Genomic DNA, 12,149 nt, shown 5'->3' on the forward strand with positions numbered 1-12,149 from the left:
TCTGTTTATTTGTCACCACTGCTTCTTTCCCTGCTCTTTATAGATCTGAAAACACCATGTAGGTTATTTATTCAGAGATAAGGTGGAATTTATTCTGTTTTTCTGATGCCAATGCCCAGGCTTCCAATTGCTAGAATATACAGCACCCCCTTTAAATGAGAGAAATAATTACATAGAGCAGAATGGACGATTTGGATTCAAGTATCCTATACAATGCATGTAAAGTCTGCTGAATCATTTATGGTGCATTTGGAAGAGTCACAGTCATGGCAGATGTCCCATGAGCAACTCACAAATTTCCCAGTGTTCTGTCTACTAACTGAGGTACAGATTACATGAGTATCTACACGCTTATCTACTCTTACCTTCATGTTGACCAAGAACCACCAGTTCCTCATATTGAGTGACTTAGTATCTTATATCTTGGCATATTAGCAGAAAGTTGAAGATCAGAAAGCCAGGTACCCTAAGCTTGATTATCCTATATTTCCATAAAGCCATCATCTCATGCTGTTTCAGAGCAGAATCCTGCTTTTCATTCTTGTACCCCACTTCTCACACATATATTCCAGGACAAAGGAGGCTTTCCTCACTGCACTCATCCTAAGCCATAGACAGCTTGAAGAAACATTTTCTTGAATGTTCCTTATCTTCCAGGACAGTGAAAAAAAAAAACACAACTCTGGTGGATTTAGAGGCAACCATTAATTCTCTGCTTGAAAGCAGTAGAAGTAACTTGATTCACCCAGAGATCCTGTATATAACTAACCAGAGAGTGATCATGAGGTTCAATCCCACCTCAGGCCTGGAATATGATGAAGCGGAACTAATTGCTAAGTAGAATTCAGGACATGATAGCTACTTAGCCAGAAGAGTCACATCCCAACAAGTGGAATGTTCACATGTGGACTACTTTACATTTTATGTTGCCCAGTCTTCTAACCAGGTTACAGGTGGCAAGCAATAATATTATAGAAAATTTTCCAAGGAGCCAAAGACTAGATCTAACAGTTTCTCAAATGCCAGAGACTGGATGTAAGTTTCTCAAATTTGAGGTCATATGTACCATTAGTATCTTTAGTAGCTAATTTCCATAACATTTTAAAATGTCCGTTTTCAAATTACATTAAGTGTATGAAATTTTGAAATTGTTTATTGAATATAAACTTTAAGGACTTGCATGACCCCCCAACTTATGTTCAGGGCCCACCAGTATCTGTACTAACACATCTCCTTGAAAAGCTGTGGGCGTGGAATGTTTTCCTAATGGAGACAATGACATGATGAAATAATAAACCTTGTCTCTGTGTGTGCATGTGCACAGGTACTTCAGAGAATAATTTCAGCAGCAATCATTTTGACCCCGTTTAGTATATGTTTGTATCTGGGATATCTAATATTGGTTTCAACTTGACATACATGGGAAGAGGAAATCTTAGTTGAGGAACTGCCTTGAGAAATTGTGTTTATCAGTTTGGCCTATGGGCGTGTCTGTGGGGCATTTTCTTCATTACTGATAGATGTAGGAGCACCCTACATCTATCATGTGACCACACACATGTCAGTGTGGGTGGTACCATCTCTTAGTCTATGGGTCTGGACTCTGTACCCAAGGCAGCTGAGCAAACCATGATAAACAAGCCAGAAAGCAGCATTTCTCCCTATTTTGAGTTTCTGCCTGGGCATCCCTTTATGGTGGGCTATAGCCTATAAGGACAAACAAATTCTTCTCTTTTGGTCAATGTTATATCATTGTTAGCAACAAAGACAAAAAATGTAAGAGTATTATATTCATTGATATGTATTTGATTTACTAGGACATACAGCTAGAAAGTGATATTATGTGATAGCTATGTTTATATCTTAAACACAGTGCTATGGCATTCCAATGTAGGTAGTACCATGTCGATCACTGAGGGAAGTCAGGGTAGTGATTCAAGCAGAAGCAGAGGCAGGATGCATGGGGAGATGACATCTCTTACTGGCTTGCCTTCTTTGGTTTGCTCAGTTGCATTTCTTAAGCAATGAAGCCCAACCTGCTTAGAGGTCCTGTAAACCACTGTGGGCTGGGCCCACCTATATCAATTTTTAATTAAGAAATACACCCACAGACATGGTCACAGGGCAACCTCTGGACAATTCTTCAGTTGAGGTACCCCCTTCCCAGGTGACTCTAGGTTTAGGTCAAGTTGACAGGCAAAGCTGACTTCCAATGGGCATAACATTTCTCATTGCCATTCCTCCACTCAACATTTACCTCCAAACCCTCATTTGCTTCTTAGTTTCCACATCCTCCCTTTCCTTGCATGTGTATCTTCCTTCTATGTGGAAGACCAAGGGCATCATCACAACTGCAATATGCAGAAAAAGTTTGTCTCTGTACAATCTCTTTCTTTCATAGAATTGTTCATGGGGGTCAGATGATGAAGTTCCTCTCAGGACATCATGACTTCCAGCTAGGAACACTCTGGGGATGAGGTGGTACTGGCATCAGAGAAAGTGAGCACCTATGCATTTTCATGTAGATTTCTAAAATACAAGGGCAATGAAAGATACTCAGAAAGCTGTCATTTCATAGGCTAGCTATGCAAGTAGGTTCCCCCTGAGACAGAGAAACAAGAAAATCTTCCTTGCCAAAGCATAAGCAGCCAGTCTCCAGGTACACATTACAAGGTTGAAGAGCTCTTGTACAACAAGCAGTAATGAAAAAGCACTCAAGGCATACATTCTGAAAAGGCAACTGTTGTTAGAGAGAGGTAGATTGCTTTCTTTAGTAATCTACCATATCTTCAGGGCTGGAGAGATGACTCAATGGTTGAGAGCACTGGCTACTCTTCCAGAGGACCTAGGTTCAATTTATAGCACCCACATGGTGACCCACAACCATCTGTAACACCACCTCCAGGGAATCTGACATCTTTTGGCACTGGGGGTATGTTTGGTACACGTGCATGCAAGCAAAATATTCATATACCTTAAACAATAATTAATAATTAATTAATTAATTAATTAATCTTGTATTTTACCCAGAATCAGAGGAAATATTTTACTGTGTTCCTCTATTTTTTAATTTCTGGAGCTGTCAGGACAATTATACATGACCACCCCACTCTGTTATAGAATAGATTTACACTAAGTCTCCATGCGTACTCCTGCAGGCAATACAGTACTGCATGGTATTCACATGCGCTGCCTGGTAAACTAAAGGGATAGGTCATTCAGTAAAATACCAGTGTTTACACTCTGATCTCAAATACCTTCTTTTTGTTACATGTCATCTAGGAAGTGGTTGGGATAAGTAATAAAATACAAACGTAAGACTAAATGCATAATTCACATGTTCCTGAACATTGTTAACTTGGTATAAATATGTCACCTTTCAGAAGAACATACATCACTGTGGTCTGGGGTTTTATTGTAATTTTAGATTTTTGATTGGTGCCACTTGAGATTGGACCCAGGGCCCAGGTAAGTACCCATTCACTTAGCTACATGCACAATTCTTTCCATGGTTTTCCAGAAAATGCAAGTGCATATAAACTTATGTGTAAGAGAAGAAGTAACTTACATAGACTAACCACAAAAGTCATCATGGGTCTGCCACTCTCGTCATATTCTTATTATGACTACTTCAAATGCATTTTTGAAAAACACTGGTTAGTGCAAGGCAGGTCCTAGCTTTCGCTGCTAAATCCAGTGATAGCACTAAACACTGTCTGATGGTGTAGGCCCAGCTTTATGTTAAATCATGGGTCCAGCCCGGGTTCCGACTCCATCTCTCCTCCTCCACTTAGCTCTTGTTCTCTTGCTAGAAATGTTACCCATTGCTGGCTGGCCAAATGAAAAGTACAGCTTGATTAAGGATCTCTTCTGTCAGTAATTTGTGCCTAATGTCTTTAGCTTTCCCATGGGCTGTTGTAGAAAATGGTAAATCTGGTTTAAATGAAACCTGATCCTGTTAATGGCTTAATAGCAGCTGCCACAGGGTTATGGTGTTTTTCAACAGATGTCTCTGTTACATTTTGTTCCTAAACTTAAGTCTTGAGCTATCCGTATGAATCATATAAATATAAATGTATGTTTGGATAAATGTTTTGCAAGATAGTCTATGACAAAACACTGTCTGTCTACTTAAACTTATTCATATAGAATTTTGCAAAGATAACTAAGTATATAATATTTTTTAATAAAAATTTATTTATGTCTTATAGTTTTATAATTTTTTAAGCCGGGAAATGGGCTTCATCTCTACACCTAAGACCATGACTTGGTCAATGTGACCAACTGATTCACCATTGCCTACTGCTATTCGTTTGGCTCTGATAGTGATGTGCATTGTAGTGTCACTTCAGATAAACAATAGTCACAACACTACATGGGCTCTGCTTTTCCTTTTGCATAATAAGAATTGTAGTTACCATCATGAATAAGGTTAGTTTTTCTGGAGTGTGATAATTTAATCAACTACTTTTATAGATAGTATTTCTTCTATGTAAACTTTTTGAGCCAAGCATATGAATGATCCAGAAGATATAATCCAGGGACGTAATATCATGATTGTGATGGGAGATTGAAATAGTATGCAATTAGTCTGTTTCTGTGCTATGAATACTTTCAGGCATGATAATTAAAAAAAAAATAGTTCAGTGGGTTTGTGATTTTGTAGGCCGGGAAATTCCGGAGTCTGTTGACATCTGGTGTGTGCCTTCTTACTGTGTCACATCATGATGGAGGGTGCCATGGAAAGGGACGAGCAAATACTTTAATCCTAAGACCCATTATTCCTTTCTTATAGAGCCACTGATGCCATTCTGAAGGTCCCAATCTCAGGACTTCATCTAATCCTATGTCCACAAAACTCTCTCTCCAAACACCATCAACATAGGAATTAACAGATGAGCTTTGCAGCTCGGAAACTTTCATGGGCACATTCAAACCACAACAGCAGCAAATATCGCTGCTCAAGCCAACACGATCTAAAAGACAGAGTAGCATGTTAGTTGCAATGCTGCAAACTTGATTCCTGAAGCTTCTAAAGCATGGAGTCTCAGACAGAGTCACCACGTTTTCAGGCTTGTATGGTGGTTAAATTACCTGAAGCTAGAAGTCTTATTTGTAAATTCATCCAAGAGTAAGTATTTGAAGGCAACAGAAGGAATATAAAACAGGTTTGTGCTTTTAAACTATCTGTGGATATCTCTAGGTAACAAACTGCATCCTCCTGATGTTCTCTTATCTTAATAATTTTACCAGGTACTTCCTCATAGGAAAGCCGTGAAGCCTGGCTTGTCTTTCTTGTTTGAACTCTTCCTTCTCCATGGAACGTATGCTTACAATGACCTGATCATGGGCTGGGCAGTCTTTCCTGTATGTGACAACAACTTCCATATAGTAGAAGGAAAATTCAAGTGTCCCATTCTCCGGGGACCTTATGACCAAAAACTGGACAGCTTCAGAAAAATAGAAAATTTGATTTGCCAAGACTTGGACCAGTGGCTGTGCAATCTATATTTTAAGGTTTGTAACCCGTTTTATTATTATTATTATTATTATTATTATTATTATTATTATTATTATTATTAATTTCCTGAGACCGGACTTGGCCCTGGAGTATGTGCTCTCCTCAAACTCCTGATCCTCATATCTCAGACTTTGGTGTGCTGTATAGCTAGGATTACAGGTTTGAAATGTGAGTTTGTAACTGAAAAATAATTTCAAGTATTTTCTGGGTTGCCTTCTTTCTAGCTATTGGCTTTTTTCTTGCAACTATAAAATTGACTAAACTTCCTTTTAAAAATTTTTAAAAGATCTCTGAAAAAGCACATGGATTAATATTTAGAAACAAGGAATTACATTGTGAGTTCATGGGAAAAGTCAACGTGAATTAAATACAGTCTTGTGTATTGAATGAATTAGAATTGCTACCCAAGTGCCCTCCCATCTTGACTTTTCTGCAGTTTGCATTCTGTAAGGTCATCACATCATCCCAAGAATGGATGCTTTATTTCATCCAAAAATATTGACCAAGCTTCCCTTGTGTGTGGAGAGTCACCTGTGGTGGGATACAGAAAAGAAGAGATGTGACTTCTGCTTTCTGAATGCTCATCTCTGACAAGACAGACACCAAAGTAGAGTAGCTGTGAGAGATGTCTCCCTCAGTCATTCCACTTCCAAGAATGCTTTTTGTCAAACTCAACTATTTAAAGCAAATAAACTTAAATATGCATATTTGTATATGCTTATCTTTCTGTGTACTGCTGAACCCAGCCCTGTAGCAAACATGACAGTACATAAATACATGGTAGGCAGACATTATTATGCAGAGAAGAAAATGATTGTGTATGTTAAGAATAAAATGTCCCACCTGCTTGTAGTCTATTTTGATCTTTGTTTTTAAACATATTTTTAATTATAGTTTTTTCCAAATTGACTATATCACAAAGTATCATAAAGTTTTATTCTTTCCAACACATTTGATTATCTACTGTCTTTCTATCTATCTATCTATCTATCTATCTATCTATCTATCTATCTATCTACCTACCTACCTACCTATCTTCTATCTATCATCCATCTATCATCGATCTATCCATCTATTTATTATTTACCTATCATTTATCTATCCACTTGCCTACCTACCTACCTACCTACCTACCTACTTGACAGAACTGATAAAGATATTTCTAGGAAATGTATAATTTTGGCCTTAAGTTTCAGAGTTTCCTATCAGCCTTGTAGGATTGTTTTTCTGATACCCTTTCATTTGGCGTAAAATTGTCTGGTATTTTCTTTTTAGTGTTTCCAATTATAGTGTTATGCTGAAATACTTTGTTGGGGTTGCCTAGATAGCTATTAAGGAAATAGTTCTAACCTGGATCTGTGCCTTCCTAGTCATTGTGGAAACGGTGCTATCATGAGATAACGCTTACTGCCCCTTAAACTCACCAAGAAAGACATGCTCACAGGTGCTATCCATAGGCTCTGTGCTCTGAGAATTTGTACCAATTATTTTGTGGTGCTTCTTCAAGTATTAGAGCCATTTATGGCCCTTAAGAATTTAAAATGTTGATATAATTAAGCTTGAATGAATGGATGATACAGGAGAGTAAATAACTCTAAAAGCCTCATCACAAAACAGTTTTAAAAGTGCAGGCTTAAATGTTATTCCATGAATCAAAATAAACTGAAAATTAAAATACAGTCACAAAAGGAAGTACATTATAATTAATATGAAAGAGATCTGTAAGTGTGTTTGTGTGCGTGTGTGTCTGTCTGTCTGTCTGTCTGTCAGTGTGTGTCTCTGTGTATATGCCCTAAGGCATGTGCATGCACATTTGAGTTTGAGCATTTCCTATACTGCTTTCTTATTTGATCTGGTGTCTCAGTAAAATCCAGAGCTTGCTACTTTTGGCTAGACTGGCTGGTCAGTAAGCCCGTGGGAGCCACCTGTTTCTGCCTCCTACTCCATATGACTGATTGCTAGGACAATAGGCATAGGCTGCTCTACTGGGCTTTTTATGTGTGCTCTGCAGATCTGAACCCAGGTCCTAATGCACACACAGCAAGCGTGTCACTCACTGAGCTATCTCCTCACCCACGGCACCTGTGACTTTAACTCCTTTCCTTTATATTTTTTTCTTCTTTGTTCTTTCTTTTGCGTCTTACTCTCCACGCTTGGGGCAGAACTCAAGGTCTCTCACATCTGTTAGCCAACCCTACTACTACTGAGCTGTATCCCCAGCCTTTCATGCTCACACTAACTCATACATAAAGCTCGGGATTCTGTAAATAATGGCTTGGAAAGTTGGTACTAAATTCAGAAAAGACAATTTAAGTAGTTCTGGTATTAGTTATGAAGATTATGTACATGGAGGTTAAATCAAGACTTAAAAATTCAAGATTAAAACGTTGGTTGTTAAATAGTATTAAAATAATTTGTCTGGATCACAGTTTTCTTGGACTTAAAGACCAAATTTTTCTCCCTTTTTAATTAAGTAAAACAAAGTGGGAAAAAACTAATGCTTTGATTTACCCATGGAGCATGTCTGGACACTGTGTGTCACACATAGGTATAACTAATCTCCAGTCTTGTTATTAGATAATGTTAGCAACTGTTGATGTCTGTATTGATTGAGAGGAAATATAAGTGAGGATAAAGACACTTCTCCTTCATAAAGATGAAAACAAAACAATTTTTACACAAAACTCTGTTTTTATGTAAATTTCTGTAATGCATGAATTTTTCCAGTCTGAGTTTTCTCAAGAGCAAAATGTTATGGTCAGGGCTGGGGAGATGGGTGGTGCTTACCCTATCAACATGAGGGCCTGAGTTTGGATTCCTTACATAAAACCAAACCATAGCAATCAAATGATGCCCTCTCCCACCCCAGCCCTAAAACTCACTGCTTAGGCCAGCATATGTTTTTAACCCCAATACTGGAGGAGGTGGGGTCAAAGACTGGGGATCCCTCCAGTCCATTGGCCTGTGATCTCCAGGTTTAGTAGAGGCCCTGCTTAAATAACTTACATAGAGAGTGATTGAAGAAAACAGTCAGTTTCTGGCTTCCCTAGGCAGGAAAATACACACATACACACACACACACACACACCAATTAACCATATGGAAATTTCTTATCAAGTAGTTGATGGAAATACTAAATAAATTAAATAAATAGATTTAAAAAAAGTAATAAAATACCAAATGGCAGAAAAGGGCAAAACAGATGGTGGCACAGAAAAAAATGTTTTTGCAGTTTAAGTTTAGAGAAGATTAAAGAATCCAAGGGAGCCAGCCCTTCCTTCCTTTTCCTTGTAGGGTCAGTGGTTGGGAGGGGAACAGGATGAAGTGGACCAAGGGAGCCAGAGCTCATGGCTTCCCACTGACCTCTACTGTCCCAGGCCATTAGGTGCAGTAAGAGGAGGTTGGAGTGCCACCATAATTCAGTCCCAGAATTTGTGGATCAGGAGTGAAGAGGGAAAATTCCACAAGCAAGGGAGGCCAACAGTCCTTCCTGAGGAAATTCTCCTTTCGGATTCCATCTTTCTCAGTGTTTCTCTGTTCCCCTAAAGCATTTGGCTCCTTTAAATGTGTGAAGGACTGGAGTATGACTCAGCGGTTAAGAGCGCCGACTGCTCTTCTTAAGGTCATGAGTTCAAATCCCTGCAACCACATGATGGCTCACAATCACCTGTAATGAGATCTGATGCCCTCTTCTGTGGTGTCTGCAGTGTACTTACATATAATAATAAATTAAAAAAAATAAATGTGTGAAAAATGTGCAGTGAACAACCACCTGTTCACTTACTGCTGTGTTCTATAATCTTGTCATTTTTTAAAAAATTTATTTTCTTACACTCTATATTTTATCCTGCCCCATCCATCCTCCGACTGTTCCATATCCCATACCTACTCCCTACCCCCAGTCTCCATGTGGATGTCCCCACCCCTCATCCCACCTGACCTTTAAACTCCCTGGGGCCTCCAGTCTCTTGAGGGTTAGTTACATCATCTCTGAATGAACACAGACCAGGCAGTCGTCTATTGTATATGTGTTGGGAGCCTCATATCAGCTGGTATGTGCTTCCTGGTTGGTGGTCCAGTGTTTGAGAGATCTCAGAGGTCCAGATTAGTTGAGACTGCTGGTCCTCCTACAGGGTCGCCCTTCTCCTCAGCTTCTTTCAGTCTTCCCTAATTCAACAACAGGGGTCTTCCAGAGCGCTGTTACTTTTTCTGAGTGCTCCATGCCTCAGTAATAGTGTCAGGCCCTGAGATCTCCCCTTGAGCTGGATCCCACTTTGGGTCTGTTGCTGGACCTTCTTTTCCTCAGGCTCCTCTCCATTTCCATCCCTGTAAATCTTTCAGACAACAACACTTATGGGTCACAGTTGTGACTGTGGGATACCCCCCACCATCTCCCTATCTCCCTGCTAGAGCTGAGCTCTATGTGTTCCCTCTCTCTACTGTCAGGAATTCCATCTAAGGTCCCTCCCTTTGAGTCCTGAGAGTTTCTCACTTCTCAAGTCTCTGGTGCATTCTGGAGAGCCCCCCACCCCCAACCTCCTGTCTCCCAAGGTTGCCTATTTCCATTCTTTCTGCTGTCCCTCAGGGCTTCAGTCCTTTTCCCTCACCCAATACCAGATCAGGTTCCCCTCTCCCTCAGACTCCCCTTCCCCCAACTTTCCCTTCCAGGTCACTCCCTCCCTCCCCACTTGTAATTGCTTTTTTCTTTTGATTTTGTTACTTGGAGAGAAAAAAAAACCTACAAATGAATATTTGCTAGTTTCATACAAGTATGAAGTTTAGTAATAGAGTATTTTCTTATAAGACATTAAAAGTAATAAATCAAACATGTAAAGCACATGACAATATTTAAAGTGATTGTGGAGATCATTATAACTTAACCAGACAAAATCCTTCAGAGTTTGGAAACCTGAATTTTCCTTTTAGATATCTCAACACCACCATCCCCAACACACACACACACACACACACACACACACACACACACACACACACACACTGTTCTGGGGAAAATTTAACTACATAGGTAATATTTGCAACAGTTTCCATTAACTGATTTATCTCTTAATAGGTAATTAAAACTCCTTTGCATTTGGATGATCAAAAAAGTCATGAGAGCCGCAGGCAGCTTTCTCCCCAGCGTCCCATGTGTTTAATGGTGGAAGCAGAGAATGCAAAATTCCATTTGGATAAGACAGCCGGCCCTTCAAAGAAAGAGCCACCAGGAAACGCTCATGCTGTAACAGGCGGCACAATCCACCCCTCTCAAGGTTGGTTGATCATCTATCTTCTCTTCTTGGGGTTTGTGTACTCATTTTCTTCCACATTCCAATACAATTGTTGAGGACTATGTCATATTGAATGAAGCTAATTAAAAAGCACTTATTTTCTAAGAGTGCATTTTTCCAAACTATGGCATGGAGAGAGAATATAACTATTAACAAGAATATTAGTTTTCAAATCGCATTGTCTATCATGGAAATAAATATAAAATTACTCCCTTGAAATGCATATTTTTCTTCATGACTTACCCCACTGTTTGTAGACTAATTTTTTCACTACTTTTGGGAGGTGTAGTGTTATTTGACTTTTGAGGGCGTCTTCTATTTAAATTTTCAATTTTCTTGTATGTTTTTGAGAGTAGTAGCCAAAAGTAGGAGTATAAAAGAAAAATCTATTCTCAAAACAATGGTCTCAGAGTTTATACTGTAGGGCTTTGTTTTTGACCATCAGTTTTATCAAACACTTGGTAAATCAAGGTTTTAAAAAATTGAGTTTTTCAGAAAAACCACATTTGAAATTATCTTTTGTAGTAAAAGCTTATTACCTTTACCAAAGGTTTTAGTCATGGGTTTCTGAAAATTGATAGATACTCAGACAGTAAATAATATTACCCTGCCTAACAGGATGGGATGGATTTTCAGCTATTGCTTGACTGGTAGTCACAGTCTCATGGCAAGGAGTGGTACTTATACTAATTACCAATGGCAAACCCTGTAGTAAGCATTTTCTTTGAAATTACCAAACAATTAAATTATATGGTACAGAAAATAGCATGTACTGATACTCTGTCCTCTACATTGGCAATTCTATTTTGCTATATTTCCTTTACACCATTTCTTTTTATTTTACCCTACTCTTCTTCCACCTCTTCCTTGTTCTTTTGTGTGTGTTTGTGTATATAAATGGGTTTTTATGCAGGTATATATGTCTCTGTTTATGCATGCATGTGCATGTGTGAGGGTATGCATGTGTATGCATATGTGTGTGTTTGTGTACATAAATGGGTTTTTATGCAGGTATATATGTCTCTGTTTATGCATGCATGTACATATGTGGGGGTATGCATGTGTATGCATATGTGTCTGTGTGTGTATGTATGTATGCATACATATGCAATAGAGGGATATGCATGTACGTGTGTGTATGTTTTGGAGGCCAGAAATCAGCATAAGGTAGCCTCACTGGTGTTTTTCCACCCTATTGTTTGGGGCAGCTTCTCTCCCTGATTCCACTAGACTGGCTGGTTAGCAGTGAGCTCCAGCGATGCTGCTCACTCCCTCTGCCTCCTTCAGCACTGAGATGATAGGCACCTGCCACCACATCTAGCTTTATTTTCCAAAGCAGA

At 39.0% G+C, this 12,149-nt stretch overlaps 1 protein-coding gene across 1 annotated transcript in view; it reads left to right on the forward strand.

The window, feature by feature from the left end:
* The window catches only part of LOC127664524 (uncharacterized), a 288,099-nt gene that overhangs the window by 103,932 nt on the left and 172,018 nt on the right, over positions 1 to 12,149 (forward strand). The window contains 2 exon segments of the mRNA XM_052156600.1: positions 5,254 to 5,517; positions 10,593 to 10,791. Coding sequence (XP_052012560.1) covers positions 5,254 to 5,517; positions 10,593 to 10,791 — 463 coding nt within the window.

This window comes from Apodemus sylvaticus, chromosome 14 (genome assembly GCF_947179515.1).
Source record: "Apodemus sylvaticus chromosome 14, mApoSyl1.1, whole genome shotgun sequence".
NCBI lineage: Eukaryota > Metazoa > Chordata > Mammalia > Rodentia > Muridae > Apodemus > Apodemus sylvaticus.